Source organism: Cavia porcellus, unplaced genomic scaffold, assembly GCF_034190915.1.
Source record: "Cavia porcellus strain 051 isolate PalLab524CR breed Dunkin Hartley unplaced genomic scaffold, mCavPor4.1 scaffold_4, whole genome shotgun sequence".
Taxonomy (NCBI): Eukaryota; Metazoa; Chordata; class Mammalia; order Rodentia; family Caviidae; genus Cavia; species Cavia porcellus.
The window spans coordinates 21728080-21753335 of record NW_026947487.1 but is presented as its reverse complement, the minus strand read 5'-3'; the positions used below and the strand labels follow the sequence as shown (position 1 = coordinate 21753335).

The following is a 25256-nucleotide window of genomic DNA, read 5'->3' as shown; positions in this document are numbered from 1 at the left end:
TCAGTTCTTTGCAAATATCACCTGACTTAATTCTCACCACAGCCCTTTAAGACAAACTGACGCACAGAAGCTGTAAGCTACTCATCCAGAGTTGCACAGTTGCAAACCTAGCCCTGGATGGTCTCACTGTGGTATTAGGAACTTAAACACAGTCCCCCTTCCTCACAACTCAAAACCAAAATCCAAAAGTCCCCAACTTCAATTGCAAACTCTCACAGGTGTGCTATATTAGACCCACTGTTGGCTTAGGAACAATTCTCCTTAACCAACTCATTCCGAAGTTAGGACTGACTGTAATCCTAAAGGGACCTGAGTGGAAATCATGATGACTACACTTATCATGCCCTTTGTTCTTTATATCTTTTTAACTTCCTCACCCTTTTAGGGTAATCCACCACTCTTGTCGCATCCCCCAGCATGCAGAGATTATGTCTGATACTTTCATTTGGTTTTTGCTTTTATTATCAATGTTTTCACAAACATAATACGCACTTCCTTAGATTTGAAATTCCACAGACCAGACGGTATCTTTTATGACCAGTCTGTTTTCCACAAAATGACATGAAAACGCAGCTATAGAACTAATGCTTAAATCTTTACATATTTCAGTGATTTACTGTCACACATTAATGTCAAGGTACATTTTATCCATCTGGTAATCTTTGGAGAAGCGGTAACAGAATTTTTTTTTTGTACTGGGGATCCAACAACCTTGCATTTTCCAGGCAGGCATTTGTGCCACTGAGCTTTATCCCCAACCTCAGAATTTTTTCTAAAGATGTTTAATTACTTCTCATTGATAATGTACATATTCTTTAGTTCTCTTGCTGTTAAAAAAAAAAAGCTTTTAAGTAAAGCTAAACAAGATAGTTTACATATATTTACACATATGCCTAATATTTGTGCACAGAATTATCGATCAAAGCCTTGTTATTCAATATGAAAGTATATTTTAATTGCCCAAAAGATAAAGAAAATTAAATTGGGAATTAGTATGAACTTTGTACACAATTCACAAATATCTTAAGATTACATACTTTTAATTCTTCAGGGTTGGCCTGAAATATTTTAGCATAGTAGAATCATAGGACTTGAAAAGGAGGAAAGATTAATGAGTTTGACCTTCTTATTTTAAAAATGAAGAAAATAGAGTCATGAAATGCTAACTTCCTTGTCAGAGGTTAGCTAAGAGTAACACTTTCTCATTGTGACACTCACTTGTAAGCAAAGAACTCTTGAAAAATGTTTAAAATAGGCCTTCTCAATAGCTAGAGTAGTAAGTTTGAAGAATAAATGTACTTTTGGATGGGATTCTCTTCAATTTACAATTTAGATAAAGGTTGTAGATGGAGCTGAAAAAAAAAAACCAAGGTAGAATATATGGAGTTCACAGGATTCTCTTGTATCGCCAGTAGTACGCATGTTCAGCTGCATGTTGGTGGGAGAGGTTGAGGTGGACGTATTTTTGGAAAAGCCTCAGGAGTTGCCCTCAGGTCCTCTCGGTTATTGATAGGAAGATGGGGAAGAAATCTCACAAGTCCACTGGCGGTTACTCTTTGGGGTTTTTTGTTTTGTTTTATTTAGAACATCATTGTGTTCTTATTTTATAACGAGGGCGCTATAAACCAAACAAATGTTTCATTTTTGACTCTAGAGTAAAGAAGAGAGCTAAAAACTTATGATGAAGTATATTCATTAGTGTGTCATTTTTCTACTGGAAAGCCCTTTTGTCTTGGTCATTGTGTTTCATAATAAGCATCAGCACTTCATTTTTCTGCCTTCCTGCTCTTTGAATGAACCTGACCTTACACTAATGTAGTTAAATGTGCTTGAACACTTGACCACAATATACCCTGCTAATCCTTCAGGACAGCAACCCATCTGACAGCCAACATCTGTGCCAGTATTTGGGAACCATAATAGACGTTATGGAGAGATTTACACCTTACCTATTATCTGTTATATAAGCACAGTAAGTTCTTGGTAAGGTGCAAAGCACTACTTAATAATAGGTCCTTAACATATAGACACTTGCATCACCTGATACTTAAATTATGAGATGATGGTTGGATTCATAAAATGGTGACTTTCCTAGAGTAAAAATCATTTCACTGACTGCTTGGAGTCAGACAGATAGTCCTAAAGTACTGTAGTTTATATGAGCAGCTGGAAGAATCAAATATTTATTATGTTGATAATTAGCCCTCTGAGTTACTAGGGATAGATCATAACTTACAGAAATTCTGAGCTTTCTGGAGATAATGTCCTTAGTTGATGTGATTAGTGTATGAAGTAGTTCTCAAACTTTCCAGCCATTTTCTGTAGCAGTGAGTGAGTTTCATTATGTGTTTTTGGTGCCTGATAAATACATCTCTGAATAGAAGCTTGTGGAGGTATACTAATAGAAGGCAAAGAAACTGCCATCCTGATATCGGGAAAAGAAACTGCCCTCCTACTTGGTTCCTGGTGTGAGTTTGTGTTCTCTAAAATCGAAGAATGAATTTTAGGAACAATGGAGCAGAATATATTTATAGAGAGAAAGAAAGTCTCTGCTGAGAGAGAGACAGAAGAGGTCCAAGTGGGTTGCCAAAAACTGTCTTTTCTAGGAATTTTATAGAGCAAAACCACAAAGTGAGGTGAGTCCAAGGTGAGGAAAACGTGGGAACTCACCAGGTGGACTAGGTGAGACAGAACAATGGCCAACCCGAAAGACTAATTGCTCAGGTAAGATCGATTAAACCAGGGACAAATGGGGAAGTGAGCCACACAGCAAGTGGGCGTGCATATAGAGCAGGGGCTCTTCCCGTAGGGCCTGGGTTAGTGACTCCTGGTTTCTTAGGGCTATAGAGACCTATTTAGGATATCAATCCCTGATGTGTACCCCTAGGAAGTATGCACATGCATTTGATTTATCTTTTGTCTTAAGGTTTGGCCCACAGGGGAGGTGTCCTCTCCCCCCACGGTTGTGAGGTATCTGCCCTTATGCACTGGCTGCTTCAGGGCCAGCCCTATCTGCCTGCGCATAATATTTCTGTCTAGCTCAGCTGCCTGTAACAATACTACGGCAAGTAAGGGATTTCAGTCCGCCAAGCTGGACTGAAGGAAGGCTGGCTGGTGATCCGTGATGAGGGAGGCTGCCAGACCTACCCTGACGCACATGGGCTCAGCTTTGGAAAGAGGGAAGCTGATGGTTTTAGGGCCACACTGAGGTGGCACCACTAGTTCAAGTCAGATGGAAAAGTGGCTGGGAGGGATAAAATCCATGCTTAGAAGACAAAGATAAATACTTTGCTGTGGTGTTGAAAATCCTTACGCAGTCTGCCTTTGTATTTTTATCTCTCACCATGCATCCATCTCCCTTAGTTTGCCTTTTCCTGTTAAATGGAAGGCAACTATATCAGTCTCATAGAGTTGTTCCAAAAATTAAATAGGTAGCCCTCATAACCACATAGCACAGTGTTTGGCATCATTTATGGTGCTCAGTAAACACCAGCCGATATTCCTTGTCCTCTGCTGAGCCTTTAGAGATAAACTATAAATTTCAAGTAGACAGACTTTTTTGACCAAATGCCTTTCATCTTTTTGTGTTTTAGGCTACTTAGGTGGTGCCTCCTGTCTGGAGTGCCTTAATGGCTTCCCCTCAAGCTCCCTTAATCTATGTGTCACTCAACAGTTAGGACCTACTAGGGCCCTGCTTCTTCAGATCGCCAGAACCCCCAGGGTGACTGTGTCCTCTGAGTTTCTCCAGTGACTTGAGCAATCACAGGGCACCAACACCATACGTGGTATTGACTGATGTCTCTTAAATTGTGCTTATAATAATTTCCATATACTCAGCGCTGCTGAACTGTATACTTAGTAATGGTTAAAGGGGTAAGTGTCATCCTGGGTACATTTTCATCACACACCAGAAGGAACTGTGGGAAGGGTGAGAGGGAAGGATTCCAGTCGTCATGGCCTGAAGCCAGAAAGGAGGTCACGGCTGTGAAGACGGTGCGGAAGTACTGAGTACTTTGGGGTCGCTTTTGAAAACCCAACAAATCATTTTGAAAATCAAATTAATAGGTTTTGCTATCAGACAGTAAGGAGTAGAAGAGAACAGTAATCACAAAGGAATTCCATTTTTATTCTGAACTGCTAGAAATGTAGTGATCATTTCTATTTTTTGCTAGTTTTTTTATTAATACGTATTTGCACTTCATGCAGTTTATATCATCTTGGGGAGTGATTACATGTGCATGTTACTGTTTGTTTGTTTGTTTGTTTTACTCTCCTTTTTCCCCTCACCCCCTATCATTTCTTGAGATTGGAAAAAGTAGGAAGGCGCAGGTTTGGGGAAAACCTCATGAGTTCACCTCTGGACATTTTCGGTTAGAATCATGCTTAATGCACAAGTGGAAGGTAAAAAGATCTACGAGTCTGGAGTTCAAGGAAGAGGGGACTCCAAAGAGACACACAGAGCCTGCAAAAACATAGTGTAGGACACACACCATGCAGAAGAGAGTGTGAGAGAGCTCACAGGGAGCGTGTTGAAAGGCCAGAGAGGAGTGAGCCGAGGGACGCTTCCGAACACAGAGCCCAGCGGGGAGAACATCAGGTGAGGTGCTTTGGCTGCTACTGCTGCTTGCATCTGTAGGCACCCAGTGTTCTCTGTGTGTGAGGGAACAAGCGCTGAGCGGCAGCACCCACCTCTTCACAGCTGCGTCCTTGGGAAAGTGACTCAATGAGTGACCCCCGATCGCTCAGCTGGTGAAGCAGGGCTAATAATTGAGGTCAGCACGGGGTGAAACAGCAGCCGTTTCCCAAATATCCACCTAGTCAGACAAACTTCCATTTTCATAGCCCTAATCATTTTTATGAACTGCAAAGTATAGTTATTACTGTTCTATAGAAAAAAAAAAAAACTGATGCCTAGGAAAGCGATGGATTTTCTGAAGCACAGCTGAAACTTCATCAGCAGGATTGTTCTCTAGTAGTTTTGAGCTGTTTTGAGACCTGGATCTGCTCTTTAAAGCTGTTCTAAAGTATACTCAGCAAGCTGCCTAAGGCCATACATAGTAAGTCAGAGCTCATTTCTTTGATCCCTTGTCCTTCCCTCTGCTTAAGTGTATCCCTTTGAGGTCCTGAAAACAAACTGCTATAATTAAAACCAATCAGAAAAACAATCACCTAGGTCATCAAGTATGTAAACTGCCAACTGTAAACTTAATAATATTCCTAAAAGAATTTAGTGAGTGTTAATTGAGTGAATAAACAAAAGCTGTGCATTTTTAGTTTTTTTTTTTTAGTACTTGGCCTTTTGAATTACAGATTGTACAGCATTTAATGAAATTCCTCTACCATTAAATTTATTTTATGACCTTTCTTTTATAAAACCCATTTAAGTTATCTCTGAAAATACTTATTATCTAGTTACTACTTCCCTTTACATTATTTCTTCTGTAGCAGATAAATAGAAAATGCTACCCTATTGTCTTTGAAATATAAATCTATTGTTTACATATAAATCAGTTTCAGTCATTAACCTCCTGTCACCATTTTTCCTCGGACTCCAGGCTGGTTGATACATTACTGTTCCCTGGTCACCCAGGCTAGTCTGCTGGGGTCACCTTTCATTCCTCTCTCCTCTACCCTCATTATCCAATCAGTCACCAAGAACTGACATTCTCCATTCTCTACGAGAGGCCGAGGAATTGGTCCCCTCTGACGGAGATTTAAAGACAGGATTTCGTTTCAGACAGAACCCACTTACTTAGATGATGGCAGTAAATAGCTCTGTAATTGATAAAGGCCTTTCCATTAATCACTTCCTCACCAATGAATCCTTTTATAAGCCAGAACTTTCCTCTTAAACATAAAAAAGAAAGAGGAAAAGGAAAAGGGGGAGGAAGAGAAAACCTACTAAAAAAAAATCATGATAGTTCCAGGCTCTACAAAAGAAATGTTTCTTTCAGGAGGCATCCTGAAGCCATGCCACTTGACTCCGGTCATTCTGTCTGCCTTGTGTCCTTCCCTATTGTCCACCTATTAGGGACCGTGTGCATTGGGTAAATTGATAATAAGATAAGTTGGGCGAGTTTTTAAAGTCTCTTTAACAGAGGTCTTTCTTCGCTCTCTGACACCATTGCGTTACTTTCCCGTGTCTTCAGGACTCACTAGCTGGTGCCCTCCATTGTGCTTGCCCTGTTCTCCCAAGAAGAATTAGAAGCTCTCTCCCCTGACTCCCATAGCACTTTACTGGGCCTCTCTTATCACATATCATTTTTATGGCTTATATAATTATGATTTGCATACATAATAAGTTGGAGAAATTTTTATTATCCTAACAGCTGGCACCAAATTCCTCTAAAACAAAACTCGTGGTGTGTAAAATGTGCCTTTAGAAATGCTTATTAGTAGACTAAGAACTGAACCCACCTACACCTTGGGTCTGACCTTTCTTTCCCTCAAGGCTTTGGGTGGAAGAGTGTTGCCTGGGTCAGAAGGAGTCTGTGGTTTCCCTGTTGGATGCAGTTGGCCTGGGCATGGAGGAGAAATGAGAGGGAAGGAATATGGAGATCTCTCAGGATGGAGAGAGGCCAGATAGAGCAGAGCCAGCTGAAAGCATTTTACAGTAGAGGGGACACTAGGCAGAGACAGCCGAAGGTCTGGGGGTCTCTCTGCCTCTAGGAAAGAGGACTGCCAGGCAGTGAAATGGGGTTGTAGGGTTTTTCTTGAGTATAAATCGATGAAAGTAATGATTTTTAGCATCAGACTAGTGACCAAGGTAGGCCTAAAGCTTCCTAAAAATTTACATACACTATGACTTCTCTATGTCATAGAATTGACAAAGATTTGAGTCATTTTTCATGTATTTGAGGTAGAAACCAAACCGTATACTGCACTGGGGTATAAAGTCCCCAAAGACACCTCGGCATGGCTGCTTCTTTCTTTCCTACTGTGCATTCACAGAAAGGGTTTGCCCTTCCTAACTGAATCGGTAGTGTAAAGATGAAAAATGCCTGTGAATGATACCGATTTACTTTTATTTTACTGATTCTCTTAACAGGAAAAAGACAAGAAAAAAATATCAACAGGGCATATAACCTTTAATCTTTAGAAAATATACTGTAGGAGATTAACTGTTATCACCTTGATATGTGAAAGATGTTTCATGTTTGCTGTAGAAGATGATACAGGGAGAGAGGTGCAGCCTGGAGATACTGAGACTGTCATTCGCAGGCACTTATGCATTCCAAGCTACTCAGCTATAAGACTGCCCATAGTAGCAATTTAATTTACTCTGCCTGTCTTTATGCAATTTTGTGATAATCTTCCAGGTTTATATGTGTAAAATCCATTATTCCGCCACCTGCAGTATTTTACAGCATACACTGTGTAAAGTAAATAATATAGTATACATTGAGAATTGAACACTGAGGCCTAGCAGTACCCAATCACGAACAGTCTTCTAGTAAGAGAAAAGAGAGAAATCTAGAGTAAGTAATACAGACACTGTCCTTTAAAACTTGCAGAGTGCCTATCTAACTCTTCTTAGGTGAGCAGACCATGGACCAGGTCTGTACATTTGGTGGACAGTGTAGCTCAGAGACTTACAATAAAGCAGGACATTTCGGTGAGACCAAATTAATGCCAATAACGTAGAAATGTCAGCAAGAGCAACTCTGTGGAAGCAAGCTGAAAGCAAAAATTATGTTTAAAAGAAGGATAAATAGCAGCAAATGTGCCCCCAAGGGACAATTATTAGTGTAAACATAGTACCAGAGAGCTCAAGGTCAAAGAGGGGAGAAGAACACTTCCCAGTTTACTCCAGGAAGCCAACATTACCCTGACACCAAAAGCAGACAAATACTGTATCACACAAGAAAACTACACACCAGTATCCCTTACGAATATACACAGAGAATAAGCAAACTGAATCCAGCAACATACAAAGGATTGTGTGTCGCTACAAGTGAGACTTCACCCAGGAATGGGGCTAGTGTAACATGAAAATCAGTCAGTGTAACACACCACAGTAACAGAACGAGCAGCACAGGCACATGCTTATCTCAGTAGATACAAGAAAAGCATTTGACAGAGATCTAATGTCCTTTCACGATGAAAACATTCATTACACTAGGAACAAAAGGGACTGTCTTCAGCATGTGTGAAAGACACCTGAAATACACTGTGAAAGGCTGAATCCCTTTACGCTTTTGTTCTCTTTTACATCAGGAACAAAACAAGGATGTTCTGATTCACCACTTTAACTCAACATTCTATTCAGGGCAATTAAGAAAAATAATTCTGAATTGGAAGCTAACATGATCTTATATCTGGAGAAGTCTTAAGAGTTCCTCAAAAATCTATCAGAACTAATGAACAAACTCAACAAAGTAGCATGACACCAGATGAATATACAATAATCAGTTGTGTATCTTTCTGCTAACAGAGGAAAATCTGAAAATTAGTGAGATTAAGAAAGTAGTGTCACTTATAATAATGCAAAAAAGAAAAAATACCTAGGGGTAAATTCCACAAAAGAAACATGTGATTTAAACACTGAGATTTGAAAAACTATCAAAGATATTTGTGTAATTAAATGGAAAGGTCTCATGAATTAAAAAACTATGAGTTGTAAGATGACAGTGATCTAAAAATTGGTCTAGAGACCAATTCAGTGCAAGCCTTATTCCAAACCAGCTGCGTATTCTTTTGCAGAAATTGATATGATCCTAAGTTGCATATGGAAACAATTTTAGGGAACAAAGGAACCAATTTGAAAACTAATGCTTTCTGATTTTACACTTTATCTCAAAGCTACAAAATCAAAATAGATTGGTATTATTCCATTCCAGAAATCCTTATGTTTGTGATCAGGTTATTTTTGACAAGGGTTCCAAGACCATTCAGTTAAGAAAGAATAAAGAAAATGGTGCTGGGATGGCTAGATCTCTACATACCAAAAAAATCAAATAAGAGCACTTCTTCATTTCTTACACCATTCACAAACATTAACTAAAAATGGACCATAGATTTAAATCTAAAACCTGTGTATACAAAACTCTTAAAACAGGAGTAAATATTTTGAGACTTTGTTAGTCAAAACTATTTTAGATACATCAAATATACATACACATATATTATAAAATATTAGACTTAATCAAAATGTAAAACATTTGTGCTTTAAGAATGTTATGATTTGTATCTACATGCCCCCCCTAAGCCTCATGCTATCTTTTTGGTTGTTATATTGCATATTGTTCTCTTTTTTTTTTTTCAAATAAAGAAAAGAAAATTAAAGAAAATAGAAAAACAGAAAAGGGTAGAACAACACTAAATTTAAAAAAAATTATCATCATAGAATTACTAGTTGATACATTACTCATTGTTGTTTTAAAAAATAGTTGCCAAAGTCACAAAATCAAAGCATAAATAGTGGCTAGACACTCAAACATTCACAATGCAAATACTTCTGTTCAATGCTTCAACAGAAATTCAGTCATATGGTCATATAACACACTGTAAATACTGTTACACTCTTTAGAGCACTTTTCCCTTTCACTTTCACAGCATCAATTGTACTTTTTGGAATCCATTATTCTGTCAGTTTTGATTGTTTCTTACACTAAAAAACAATAAATTGTATTTAATTTGTGATATTTACTCATGTGAGTCTTGTTTATTTCACTAATGAGGTTATTTTCATATTGCCTCCATTTACCTATAAAGGCCTCAAGATCATCCTTTTTATAGCTGAGTAGTATTCCATTGTATCATGCAATTTTAGAGGTAACTGTATTGAGAGTTTGTGATTGATTCCTACTTCAGTGCTAGGACTAAGGGTGCCTGAATGCTGGATCAGTCCACTGATTGGACTGGCACTGCCCTAACCCATTTAAGCTGGATGCAGTTTAAGGAACTGTAGTATAAGAACAGAAAGTGGCTTCTTTCTCCTCTTGTTGCTTTTGCTGTCTTCTGATCCATGAACAGTTGCCTAGCTGTCATGAGCCACCCTGCCTTGAAGCCTCTAAAAACTGTGATGTAAATAACCCTTTCTTCCTTTAACTTTGGGTGAGGGTATTTTGTCTCATCAATGAGAAAAGTACATAATCAAAAAATTTTAAAGAAACCAACCCACAGAAAATACTTACAAATCACCTGATAAGTGATCTATAGTCACAGTATCTAAAGAAGTCTTACACACAACAATAAAAAGACAAGGCATTTTAAAAGTGGGCAAAATACTCAAATAGACATTTCTTCAAAGAAGATATACAGATGGGCCAGTGAGCACTTGAAAAGATTGTCAGCATCATTAGTCAATAGGGAAATGCTAATTAAAACTGCAATCATGCAACCTCATACCTTTTAAAAATGGCTAAAATTAAAAAGACAGACATCAGGTGTTGGAGGATGTGGAGAAATTGAATCTTTCTCACAATGCTGGAAAGATTATAAAATGGTTCAGTGACTTCGAAGAAATGTCTGGCCACTCTTCAAAATATTAAATACAATGAGCTGGGTGTGGTGGTGCACTCCTGTAATCCCAGCACTCGGGAGCTTGATATTTCAGTTCTTCATATGTTCTGGATATAAGTCTTTTGTCAGAGGGGTTTCTGCCTAAAATTCTTTCCCATTCTGTCAGTTTTCTTTTCACTCTATTGGTGATTTCTTTTGAAGTGCAGAAACATTTCAATAATATGAGATCCCAGTTGTTGATTCTTTGAAGTGTTTCCCATGCAGTTTGTGTTTTATTTGTGAATTCTCTGCCTACCCCTATGTCTCCAGGACTTCTACCTACTTTGTCTTCCAGTAGATTTAGTGTTTCTGTTTTAATATTTAGGTCTTTAATCTATTTGGATTTTAGTTTTGTGCATGGTGATTGGCATGGATCTAGTTTCAGTCTTTGGCAGGTGAGCCAGTTTTTCCAACACCATTTATTAAAGAGGCTATCCTTCTTCCAGTGAACATGTTTAGCCCCTTTGTCAAATATCAGGTGGCTGAGTGTCTTTGTAGTTGTGTTTGCATCTTCTAATCTGTTCCATTGATCCTCAGGTCTATTTCTTTGCCAGTACCGTGCTAATTTTGTCACTGTGGCATTGTAGTATAGTTTCAAGTCAGGAATTGAGATGCCTCCTGCCTTACTTGTGTTGCTCAGAATTGCCTTTGCTATTCTAGGTTTCTTCTGTTTCCAAATGAATTTTAGGAATGTTTTCTCTAAAACTGTGAGGTATGTTAATGGTATTTTGAATGGAATTGCATCAAATCAATATAACAGTTTTGGGAGTATGGCCATTTTCACAATATTGGTTCCTAGCCAAGAGCGAGGAATATCCTTCCATTTTTCTAATATCCTCTTCAATCTCCTTTTTTAGCATAGCATAATTTTCAGCAGATAGGTCTTTTATATTCTTAGGTTGATTCCTAAGTATTTCATCTTTTTAGATGCTATTGTGAAGGGCAATATTTACATAATTTCTCTCAGTGACTTTGTGTACAGGAATGCTATTGATTTTTGAGCATTGACTCAAAATTTGTTTATTACTTCATGTAGTCTTTTAATAGAGTTTTTTGGGTTTTCTATATAAAGTATCATGTCATCTTCAAATCATGATAATTTAACTTCTTCCTTTCCTATCTTTATTCCTTTTATTTCTCTCTCTTTTCTGATTGCTCTGGCTAGTGTTTCCAGACTATATTGAATAGGAGTGGTGATAGTGGACATCGGTGTCTTGTTCCTGACTTTAAAGTGAAAGCTTTCAGTTTTTGTCCATGTAGTATAATGCTGACTGTTGATTTGTCGTAGATGGCCTTTATACATTGAGGTAGATACCATGTATTCCAAGTTTTGAAGGGTTTTTATCATGAACATATGTTGGACTTTATCAAAAGCTTTTTCTGCATCTGTTGATATGACCATGTGGTTTTTGTTTTTGGCTCTGTTGATGTATTACATTTATTGATTTGCATATGTTAAACCATCCCTCCATTCCTGGGATGAATCCCACTTGGTCATGATGTATAATCTTCTTGATGATTTGTTGCATTCTATTTGCCAGTATTTTATTGAGAATCTTGGCATCAGTGTTCATTATTAAGATTGGCAACAGAAAGAAACCACCAGGTAGGCCAAGCAGTTAAACAATGGGGAAAAACAGAAAGCAGACAACTGGAACATAACATGGCAAAGTCGAGCCAGTACATATCAGTGATCTCCAAAATGTAAACAGCCTCAATTCACCTATCAAAAGAAATAGGTTGACAGAATGGATCAAGAAACAGGATACCACAATATACTGTATACAAGAAACACAATCTTACCCAAAAGGAAACTCATAGATGGAAAGGATGGAAAGTCAAAGGATGGAAAACAGTATTTCATGCAACAGGAACCCAGAAAAAAGCAGGGGTAACTATTTTGTTCGCAGACAATGTAAACTTCAAACCTAAAGTGATTAAAAGAGATAAAGAAGGTCACTACATACTCATTAGTAGAAAAATTCAAGAGGAAGAACCAATAATTATAAATATATATGCACCAAATACAGGAGCACCCAACTATATAAGACAGATACTAATGGACATGAAAAACCAAATACACAAGAACACAATTATAACAGGAGACCTTAACAGCCCATTGTCACAAAGAGATAGATCAATTAGACAAAAAGTCAGCAAAGAAATAATAGAACTGAATCATACCTGGGAGCAATTGGACTTAGTAGATGTTTACAGAGTGTTCCACCCAACCACATCAGAATACACATTCTTCTCAGCTGTGCATGGGACATTCTCCAAAATAGGCCACATATTACGCCATAAAACGCTCTTATGTGACTGCAAAGGTATTGAAATTATCCCATGCGTAATATCTGACCATAATGCATTGAAATTGGAAATGAATGGCAAAAGAAATTGCAAAACCTGCAGAAATATATGGAAATTAAATAAAAACCTTTTGCACAATCTATGGGCTACAGATGAAATTAAAGAAGAAAAAAAGCAATCCCTACAATTCAGTGAAAATGCAGAAACAACATACTGCTATCTGTGGGATGCAATGAAAGCAGTCTTAAGAGGGAAATATATAGGAATAATTTTCATATCAAGAAAACAGAAAGAGCACAAATAACCTAATGCTTCATCTTAAGCTTCTAGAAAAAGAAGAGCAAGTTAAACCCAAAGCTCATAAAAGAGAGGAGTTTGTAAAGATTAGAGCAGAAATCAGTGCAATTGAAACTAAAACAATACAAAGAATTATTGAATAAAAAAGCTGGTTGTTTGAGAGAATAAAATTGACAAACCTCTAGCTGGCCTTATAAAGAAAAAGAAAGAAAAATACCCAAATTCTCAAAATAAGAATTGAAAAGAGGGAAATTACTACAGATCCCATGGAAAGTCAAAAGATTATGAATACGTACTTCGAAAATCTCTGCTCACATAGAGTGGAAAACCCAGAGGAAATGGACAGATTTCTAGAAACATGAACTACCAAAGCTCAACCAAGAAGATACAGCAATTTTGAATAACCCACTATCAGCTATTGAAATTGAAAACATAATTAAAAACTTACCATCAAAGAAAAGCCCAGGTCCTGATGGGTTCCGAGCTGAATTCTACAAGAAATTTAGAGAAGTTTAGATGCCAATACTCCTTAAACTCTTCAGTGAAATTGAAAAGCAAGCAATCCTCCCTAAATCATTCCCGGAGGCAAGTATTGCTCTCATACCAAATCCAAAGAAAGACCCAAAAAGGAGAACTGTAGGCCAATCTCATAAATAATATTTAATAATAAAAAGAAACATAATGTATTAACACATGACAAAAGATAAACTTTGAAAATTTTATGCTTACGGAAAAAAAAAAGACACAAAAATCATGTATTGTATTACTTACTTTCTGTTAAATGTCCAGAGCAGACAAATGTATAGGGACATACAAGTTGCCAAGAGCTAGAGGGAAGACAGAGTGTTGTTAATGAGCAGAGGATTTTTCTCTAAGGTGATGAAAACATTTTAGAACTAGAGGAAGTTGATCACTGCACAAAAAATATGAATTGTTGAGTGCTACTACATCACAGAGAGATTTTTATGGCATGCAAATTAGACTTTAATAGTTATTAACAAAACAGATAGAAGGAGCACAGTGTTGAGAATAGGGGATGTACTGGACACTGCTCTTAGCTACACTTCATGAAAATTCCATTCAGTAATCATACATTTGAAATGAGGTATGTGAAAATCAGAGATTAAATTCCAAGATACCATTGCTCATACTTTACAGTAACCTATGACTCATACATATTTTTTCAGGCTGTGAATCCTGTGTATTTTTTTTTTAAAAAATCAAGATTTTCATCTTTTTTCTTAACGATAGTAATGGGCTTATTAGTTGAAAAAGTTTAAAACTCTATAAACTCAACCTCAAGTTCAATTTGTTTTATTTTAAAAGAGGAGGTCTGTGCCTATGTATGTGTGTGTGTATATATATATATGTAGTGGTGCTAGAGATGGAACCCAGGGCCTTAAATAAGCACCCTACCACTGAGTTACATCCTTAGCCCTGTTTTTTCTCCAGTTTAGTGAACAACATATATTTCTTTTTGGTTTTGCTTCCATGTTTATTAACAAGCCTAGTTCAGGAAGAGTATGATACATGTATTTGAAAAAAATCACTATAGAAGATTAAAATCATAAATAGTTTTGTGCTTCAGTCTTATAGAGTAGGAAATAATCACATCAGCTCTTACGGTGCTGGATGGTCGTTTTGACCACAGAATACTCAGGCAGAGCACCACCAGTGAGTCCTGTTTGGTCTTGTTGTTTATATATATCCCCATATGTGCAATAAAAACTTCAATAATTTAGTAAGCTTAAGTACCAGATAGTTAGCTGATATAATTTCAGTGCTCTTTAATAAAACAAACCTCTAGTGTAACATAGATCTAGTTAATGATCACCATAAAATAGATGAAAGTTTGTTTTGATAATCATGTCAGAAGTTTCTGTTATAGTTGCTTTATAATATTTCATTGAAATTGTATATTTGAAACACCTTATGTGTTTTAATATTTGAAATGCAGAATCTCATTATACTTACTATATACTGTCCTTGTCTGGGGAAGGCCCGTGGTGTGACCTTATCAGTGAATTTATTTTGTAAGATCCTTCTGATGGGGAAACATGAACCCCTTCTTGTCCAGGGCTGCCCTTGAGCAGGCTCTGTTGAGGCTTTGGCTGATGTGCATGGAAAATTCCTCAGAGGTAGAAAAGGCTCCTGAGCTCCTTTCCTGCCTTCTTCTTCCCCTTTTAGGCATCTACTGATAATACAGATGTACTATGTAAGACTTTGTCATCACTCTTTAGTAGCTAAAGTTAATCTTTAGTCAAATAAAGAAAATTTAAATAATCATGATTATAGTGTCTCAAAATTAAGTGTATGCAGGAGCCCATGGGTAGGACAGGCTGTTTAAAAATGCAGTTCTGAGAAGGCAGCAGGGCACGGAGTAGACCTGTGCCCCAAGGAGGGCAGGGCTTGTCTAACGCATTCAGTTTAAAATAATCACCTGCAGTCCAATTCTGACCTAGAAAGCGTTTTGAAATTGTTATGCTGTGACTCTTGGCCTAACCAAATTTAAATCTGTTTTCGGAAGAAATTCCATGGACATACTGAGCAAGTTTTGGTTTTGGGGTTTTATTTTGTTTCATTTTTTGGTTTTTGCTTTTTTTGTGACAGGGTCTTCTATGCAGTTCAGGCTAGCCTTGAACTCGCCACAGTCCTACTGCCTCAGCCTCCTGAGTGCTGGGATTACAGGCAGACACCACCAAGCCTAGCTTCAAGCAAGTTTTGTGTCTTCCAGTCAGTGGGTGTGCTTAATATAATTCAGAAGTTTTTGTTTCAGTGACTTTGAAACACTGTGAATTCGTTTTGGGGGTAAAATAATTGTAATGCATAGAATTTCCTCCAAAGTAACTATTTTGAATAGACCTTGTGCATCTGAAATAGATCTACATTTTGTTTACAAGCCCTCCTCTCCCACAGCTGACAATCTGGTTTCATCATAAAAGCTAGATAATAAAACCAGTAATAATCATAAAGCCATGAATGGCTGGTGCCAGTCATGATTACTGTTCTCTGTTTTGATTATCTTTAATAATTTTCCTTAATAGTACTGATAATACTTGCTAAAATATCATGAAAAAAAAAGGAGAGACCAAGAAGATAAGCCTGTAAGACTCTGAAAATATGAGGGAAACCCTTAGTGGCAGTCAGTCCTTATAGCTGAGTAGGACCACGATGCACCGTGAGTTCATCCCAGACCCTCACATCCAAAAAGGCTCATTCTCTCTCCATTAAATTCACAGGAGACTTCTGTACTAAATAAACGAAATGACAATTAGAATGTATCTCAGGCATATTCTCTTCGTATGAAAAAGTGTCAAACTAATTTGAGTCTATGAGATTGAGTTTTTTGACACATTGTAGCAAATACATTGCTCTTGATTTATACATTCTGTAAAAACATTTTTATTGAATCCAGATTCAAATGTGAAGTGACATAATGTCTTAGTCATGATTTCTGGAAAGGGTGACAACTACTAATCTTAGAATTTCAGTCTGTTCAGTACCAGTTTTATGTAGGAAACTACAGACAAGCATGAAGGAAAACCTTACATTGATGAAACCATCCTGTTTTGGGGTGTGTCCCCTGGGGATTTGGAAGTGAGCATATCTACACAGCACCTTTCCCTTAGTTAATATCTCCAATGAAAGGGAGGTTGTGGTTTGTTGGGAGGAAGGCGTGTTGCAGTATGAAGATGCTTCTGAGAGCCATCTGCTGGCTGAGGGAAAGTCTACAGAATAGCAGATGCCTGGCTTGTCTGTGTGAACAGAATCTCTCCCTGGGATTTGTGTAAATCCAGATGAACGGAAAGTCTTCTCTACTGTCCTTTGGATATGGCCTTGGTAATTTATTCCCAAGGTGTTTGATTACTAACAAGGATGTTATTCTACTTACATGTATTCTCTGGCAGAAACTAATCAGGAATTCCAGCAGGTGATGCTTAATGTCTTTATCAGAATAGTTTTAAAATAAGCTTTGAAAACAGTAAGAAATACACTTTTCACAGCAGTGCCCCCTACTTTCTGTAAGGTAACTCCGTTGTGCAGTCAACTCAGAATTTTTTTTAGTACAGTTGTGAATGAGATGGTATGGCCAGGACAGAGAGAATCAGAATGCCAGAGCATTGATGGTCCCTGTCACATACTAATGCCAGCTGCTTGTTTTAAAAAAAATCATTTTCCCTCCAGGAGTGGTGGCCCATGCTTGCAATCCCAGTGTCTTAGGAGGCTGAGGCACATAGATTGACAGTTCAAGGCTAGCTTGGAGAACCTGAAGGGAACCGGCTCTCAAAGGGATGTACAGAGTAGTTTGGTGATAAAGCACATAGGACACAGATTTTGGGCTCAATTCCCAGGACTACAAAACCAAAAAAAAAAAAAAGAAGAAAGAAAAAAATGAGAATAAATATATAATTATAATTTAGAACTTAAAAAACTGTTTTCTTAGGAAAATAGTAAACGTACTACATGCCTCGGGGCTTACCTTAAAATTATCATTTAAACTGTCTTTATTGTTGTTGTTGTTGTTGTTGTTGTTGTTTTGGTACCAGAAATCTAACTCAGGACCTGGTGCTTTCCACTTGAGCCACTGAGCTAAACATCTGGCTAAAAAGTATCTTATAGAAGGCTACATTTAGGGATGTTTGGTATGCTGTTGTTTGAGATGGCTAGATTAGAGGGAGAAGTTACCAGTTACTAATTACTTGGTTGTTCTAACATGTGCTGGTCTGTAATGCCTGCCTGTTTGTCTGAATCAGTGAAGTGAGACACTCAGATTCAGCTCTGAAATTACCCTCTTGAGTCCAAATCCTCTAATAGCCATCATCTTTGTCTTTGCTCTGCCTTAACTTCTCTGTGCCTCAGTTTCTTCATTTGTAAGAGATGGCTACTAACGTTACCTGCCAGTGTCCTCATGTCCTCAGGCTTCTTGGAGCCCTGCTGAGATTGGTGTGTTTGGAATTTGCTGAGCCCCTCTGTGGCCCTGTTTTCTGCTCTTATTTTTACATTTTCTGTGTGTCCTCTTCTAGCCTTGAAAAAACGTCCTTGCTTTTTTTTCCTTAGCTCCTGTAGGAACTCCAATTTCAGTGAAGGGCATCTCATCACACTAAGGTCACCCATGACAAATGGTCTTTTATTACCTGCTGATTACAGTTAACCCTAATTTCTTTCATGGCAGCCATGCAATGCTTTCTATTTAAATAGACCTGTTTCTGGATATGACTTTTTGAGCCTCTCTGGGTGTAATTCTAATTTAACTTGCCATTCCAAGTGGGACTGTTATGATTCACTTATTTGTTCTCTCTAGGTCTAATTTTTGTCATGTAGTGCCCAGGACACCCCTGCAGGCTTTCGTACCCCTCTAACTGGCCCAATCTCCTGGGGAAGGGAGTGGGCCTCAGTTTATTGCTCTTCTGCACTGGACGATGTATTTAGTACTGCAGTTGAGAATGCAGCAACAACTACTTTGCCTCATACCAAGATTATAACAAGGATTATTGCAGGAATTCTGTGCTAGCAAAGGCAGTAGCTTCATGTACGTTTTTGTTCTTGTAGAACATGTCCAGTTTTTGAAGTACCAAAGTATCTGAGGACATCACCAGTGCCTTGTAAACAGCAGACGTATTGCTTAGAGAAACAGAAAGGAAAGAACAGAAAACCTGAAGTGTAATGACAGGTCATTGTTGCTATAGGCCCATATTTATGGATAGCCTCAAAACAGAGTGAATGTTATGTTTTGTATCTAGATGCTCCCCAAAGCCTCATACAGTCATGGGGAGGTGGGCTTTTCAGAGGTAGCTGAATCTAAAGTGTATGATGCTGTGATTAAGGAGGTGTGATCAGTTCACTGATTGTCTTGGCACTGCGGCCTGGATAGAGTATAAAAGGGGCAGAAAGACATTGTTAAGATCAGTTGTTGACTTTGCTGTCTTCTGCCTGCCATGAACTGTTCTCTGCAAAGCCACCCTGCCCCCCTAGAGCCAGCTGATTGTAAATCAAAACCTATGCAAAATGTGAGCTAAGTAAACCTTTACTAAACCTGCTCTCTCTGGGGCAGGCCAGTCATACTGTTGACCCTTGTCACAATACACTCCTGTCCCTATGACTGACTCAGTTTGTGGAAAACCACAAAGCTACACTGATTGATGCAAAGCCTGAGAAAATTTGCTAAGCCACACATATCGCATATTGGTCACTCTAATGCAGATCTTGCATGAGACTGAGATACAGGTGGACAAACATCATTCATCTCCGATCTTACATAATATAAAGCTTGGTTGACTAATGTGCCATTTGCAGAAGGGAAAGAATATGTTGAAAACTTGAAAGGTGTATATATATAGAAGGACACATTTGAGAAAAAATATATTGGAACAATAGAGTAGAACAGTATTAGAAGTAGTGTATGCATCTGTCACTTAAGAAATGGATTTTTTAAGACTCTGTAATGCAAATTTATTGAATAGTACCTTATTTCATGAAAGTCAGGAGTCCACAAACTACCCATGGACCAAATGCAACCCACTGTTATTGTAAGTATAGTTTTATTAGAACCACACTTCTTTATATATTACCTATAGCTGTTTTCATTATACAGTTTCAGAGTTGATTAGTTATGACATAAGACTTAGGGCCCTCAAAGTTGAAATACAGTATTTACTATCTGTCTCCATAGGAAAAAGTTTCCCAATTTTTAGTCTAAGTAAAAATATCATCTGTTGTAAAATGCACCATTTCTATATGTACCAATAGAGAAAAAATTATTCCAGTTAAAGGATAACAAGCAAGAAGCTTTTTGGTATTAGATATGTTAAAATATGAAGAAAAAGTGCATCTGAGAATTGACAAGTTGTAGCATATCCCATTTCAAATAAACAAACTATTTTATCAGTATGGATAAATTTCAAACGCTTAATGTTGAATTAAAAAGAGCCAGAGTAGAACTTGGCAGAATCATATGAACAGCATAATGTTACTTACATTATTTCAATGGACAGTATGTGAATTTCTACAAATGCAGATACGTAACATAAGTAAGAGTGGGAAGGTGCTAAAGAAAGGAGTTAGGGTGATTGTAGAAGACAAGGGGAAATTTATATTTATCCACAATGTTTAGTTTGTTAAAGAGGTGACTCATTAATAAAAACAAATTTTAAAAGCATTCTAACATGGAAAAACAACCTATGTCAGAATAAAGAGTGATACATTTCTATGGTAGAAATACTTCTTTATCATATTTCGCTGCAATTTTGATGAATCATAATCTTTATTTCTGTTTCAAAAGAGATCAGAGTTTTAAAAAGGTACTTGTTAATCAATTACCTAACATTGCTGTGTAATCCTGTTTTTCTACTGGTGCATTAAGATTAAACAACATGCAAGTCAGGGCCGAACTTCAGAGCTAAAACTTTTTTTTTTAAATACTAGTAGTACAGCTAATCTTTAAATACAGTGTACTTTATTCCTCACCATGAGAAACCACCAAGGAGAAAAGTTAAATGTCAGGTACATTTTACTGCTTGGCGATCGCTTGTCCATGAGTCATGTTATTGTTATAGTGATGTCTTTTCTTTCAGCCCGACCTCACTTGTTTTGCAGTGTGCGTTGTGATTTTATACAGCTCAGTCACTCCTGGTACTTAGTAAATGCATTCCTCCTTTCCTTTGTTTATAGCAGGGCTTCCTAAAATAGTCTCTATAAAGGATATTCTGAACTTCAAAACCATGAGGTGTTGATTTACTACCATCAAATGTTGTCTTTTGATAGGAGCGATTTACTCACCTGCCACTACTTTCACTTGGAGTTAAGTTGTCATTTCTATTGTTGTCGTTTTAAGCATGTTTTTCTCTCCCTGGACTCTTTGGCCAGGCATCAGCCATGCTGCCTGACTTTGGGGGCAGCAGGGAACGTGGTCCTAATTCTGTGAAGTCCAAGGCCCCACGGCCAGAACGGAGGCTGTGCATCTCACCATGTAACTCTACTTTTCTTTCTCCAGTTCAATTTCACCGTTTAGTATTGAGAGCACAAGACGCCAGAGACGGTCTGAATCCCCAGACTCCCGGAAACGGCGGATCCACAGATGTGACTTCGAGGGATGCAACAAAGTGTACACAAAAAGTTCTCACCTGAAAGCTCACCGGAGGACACATACAGGTACGAGGCTGCCGCCCTCGCCTGCCTTCATCTGCCCTGAATTATTTCAATGCTTTCTTCTGGGCACGATGAATTTTCATTTCTTTCTCCATCTGTGTGTGTATGTGTCTGTCTGTCTGTCTTTCTTTCTCTCTCTCTCTCTGGATTTAAAAACCAGCCAAAATCTTAGTATGAAGGTCATCAGGTTTAGTAATGTCCACATAGCACAGTAAACAAACGATGGATAGAATTATTCTCTTCTCTTAAAGCTACACCTTATCCACTTCCCCCTTACATCATGTTTTTAATCCATTTCCTCCAAACTGTAAACAAATAAAATTGATGCATACATAGATTTGTGAGAAGTTTTAGAAACATTTCCACATATCCTATTTTAATCTCACTGGGTTGTTGTTGTTGTTGTTGTTGTTGTTGTTGTTGTTGTTGTGTGTGTGGTAGCGAAATGATTTCTTAGTCTTCGCTGTTTCGAGACAAAGATCACCAACACATGGAATTCTGTGACTTGGCTACCACCCTCTCTCCATCCCCTATTCTGTCCACTTAGGAAGAGAGGTGATGATTTGTCAGTTAGGCCCTTGCCCACCCATCTCTGCTTCTACACTCCCAAGCCAGTGTCCCCGGAGTTTCCAGGTGTACCTGTGTGCCCTCTGTAGGAGTCTTTTGTAGGACTGAAGATAGGAAGAGAGCTCACAATCACACTTCTGTTCCTAGGAGGAGTGACTGGAGAGTGGAGGGCAACACCAAAGGCCAGGTAGAAAAGGAAAATGTATTCCCATGGTTTCCTGGTAAAACATGCCACGCAACAAGCAGCCTAGTCCAGTGCCTGTGCTTGACAGCAATCAGACCTCAGCATCTGCTTGTAGCTGGAAGCACCAAGTGGAACAGATTCCCAGGTGGCCACCTAAATAGGATTGCCATCGAAAACAGAATAACCACATGATGCAGACCATTTTCCAAGCTCAGGTAGTAACGTAATCTAAATTGGCCCTCTTTGCCATTTACTTATCTGTGTTATTACATCTAACTATTTGTCTCGCTGCACTACAGGCCCAGAACACTGAACCTCTAGGCTGGGCATCATTGTTTTGCAATGTAGTTGTGGCACAGGAGACTTGCCTGAAGTCAGGAAAGCATTACAGAATCTGGAGTTTCCTTTTGCTCGTCTAGCATGTTACAATGTTCAAAATGGTTGACTGAACACATTTTAAGTTGTCCTTTGCACATTTCCTGTCTATACCCAATTCCTTCCCTTTTCTACGTAATCTAGATTCTTCCTTTACCCTGATTCTGAGCTTCTCCATGAGAGGTTTTCATATGTTACTTAGGTACTATTTTCACATCAACTTTTTTTATCATTAAATCAAAGAATGAGTGTAAAAACATAGAAGTTAAATAAACATGCTACATCCCAGAAGTGTACAAATCAGAGCACGAAGTATGATCAGGCCATATTATTGATGTTTTTATGGGATCGTTTCTATTTAGAAAGATGGTCTGTCAGTGAATCATCACATTTTTATGTTATTCCTGTTCACCTTGAGGTTTCTGGAATACGTGTTGGCCTCATTTCACATAGACACCTCTGGTTTACATATCCACATGATGAAGAGTGAAAGAAAGCAAGATCTTTCTTTAGGTACTATTGAGGGATTTAATGCCATGGTTTTGCAAGTGTTTAGGCACTGACTGAAGATAGAGGGCAGAATCAGCATTCTGCAGGTGGCACATACTTTTTCCAGCCTTCAGAAGGGTTATTCTATACCCACTGTATTGGGTATAGAATGATTTGGCCCATTATTCTAATAAGTTGAAATGATTTGCAACCTCTCCTCGCACCTTCTTTTTGCTGTCTTCTTCAGCTCCTCTATCTTTGCCAGTTAATGTTCGGGTTATTGAGTAAAATCCATACAAGGAGAAACTCCCGAGACGTAACCTGTGAACCTCCATCCAGACAGGTCTTAATTCTTTAAGAGCAAAGAGTTCACTGACTTGTCCTACTTCCAATCCACATCTCTATCTCACACCTGCATCCAAATAGCCTTGTTAAATTCCTGCCCCAAACCAAGATGTTTCAAATCCATTTGTCTGTTTAGCAGAGACTTTGTGATATCTGTATCTGCAGGTTCTCTGTGGATTCAACTACTCTTGGATAAAAACTATTTTGTAGGGAAAAAGTTGCACGTACACTGAGCATCCATGGAGAGTCTGTGTGTGTGTGTGTGTTCCATAAGCAATACAGTACAATATCTATTTACCTACCATGTACTCTGTGTTAGTATTATACCACATACAGCGTGACCTGCAGTACATGAAAAGATGTATATAGGTTATATGTAAATACCATTTCATATGAGGGCCTTGCAGATCTGCAGTTTTGTGTTTGTCATGAAACAGTGCCCAGGATACCAGCAGATGGCTGTAACTTGTGCAGGCAGAGTCTCCTGAACCATCAGTCAGTAACATCACTTTTCAATAGGAAAAAAGAAGAACTAAAATTAGGTTAATTGCTGTAACTGCTTCAAAGTGAGCTTGTGCTTCTAATTTATAAATATGTACAAGATTTCATTACTTAGTGTTCAGAATGTAATGAATGCTGGGTCTACAGAAATTCAGGTTGGTTCACATGCTTTTAATAAATATCTTCTAACCTTCCCTTTGCTTCAGGCATATTGAGCAAGTTACTTGTGTGTGACCAACAATAATTAATGTGGCATTTGGGATAATAGCAGATGACTTATGAAAAGCACGCACGCTATGGGAGGGGAGGGGACAGGCAGCAGTGAGAACTTTCTGTGAGAAAGGCAGGTTAATTCTGGCTTTACGTGTAGATCTCTGTGCTTTAGTAGTACTTGATCAGTTGTCTATTATTTAGGACTCAGTAATTTAAACATATAAGAATATGAGAGAATGATTTTCTAGATATTAGCGAGGAATTTAGAGAAATGCTTAGGAGTAGCTTTTTAAACTTAAAGTTAGTTAAATATATTTTCACTGATGTGCAGTTTAGATAATAACTTTAAGATGTTCCAACTAGTCTGAAATGCCATTACTGTAATAAATAATAAGGTACGTTAAAAAGGAGAAAAATATATCTCAGCAGTCACTCTATGTACGTTCATCAGCTTAAGCAGTAACTGCCCTGAATTGAATGTCTCCTTTACATGATGCATAGTACAGTACAGTTAAATGAATATGCAATGTATTTACATTAATAGTCATTCAAATCTCGGCTTTGCATGAATACTGTGTATGATGATTTCCACACTTTAAAAATTGTATTGAATTTAAATAACTTAAGTTTGCATTTCATAAGAAAATTTGGTATTGCTGTTTAAAATTAGCATTATTTTCTCTTCAGTAAGTGCTATGGTAATTTCTAAAATACGGTACAAATAAAATGGAGGCGTCGGTAATTCATGCAGCCACTAGATGGGGCACTAGCCCCAGATGTTGCTTTAAGCACGGGGTCTGAAAAGAGGAAGCAAGAACTCTCCTAAGACATGACTGTAAAATGGACTATCATTGTTCTGCTGAAGATTGTGTTTTACTGATATATTTTTTAAAAGCCAAAGTTATATTTAAAACCATATTTTAAAAAGGTTAATTAGAACATATAGAAGTATCCCATGTCAGAAGAAACTGGAAATGTTTTATACTCCAGATTTCTATCTTGCTATGTAATAAATCTGTGGGACTCAATAGCCAATCATGTTTTATAATCATTTTAATTCATTTGAAAACTATTGTTCTTAAAAGTAAGCCAAATTAAAGTAGTCACATTAGTCACATTTCTTGTGTGTCTGGCTTTACCAACGATAATTCATTCAGAATTTTGCACATTAAGGAAGTGTTTTATTGGGTTTTAAAAACACTAACTTACTCTGTTTTAATATTTTTTTACTATGCGTGTTTTCCTTACATACTGGTTACATCGTGCAGAATTGATACATTACATAACACATCTTCGTCCTGTTGACTTCCCCTCCCATCCCTACAAG

General features: G+C 37.8%; 1 protein-coding gene across 10 annotated transcripts in view; it reads left to right on the top strand.

The window, feature by feature from the left end:
• Positions 1-25256, top strand: part of Klf12 (KLF transcription factor 12) — a 390323-nt gene that overhangs the window by 342630 nt on the left and 22437 nt on the right. For 9 of the 10 annotated variants that reach the window (XM_063246840.1, XM_063246843.1, XM_063246844.1 and 6 more), the window contains one exon: positions 21101-21258. In XM_063246840.1, the coding sequence (XP_063102910.1) occupies positions 21101-21258 (158 nt within the window). Of the gene's footprint in view, positions 1-21100; positions 21259-21969; positions 25045-25256 lie in introns of those variants that run through there. The other variant, XM_063246845.1, reaches the window with a different exon arrangement.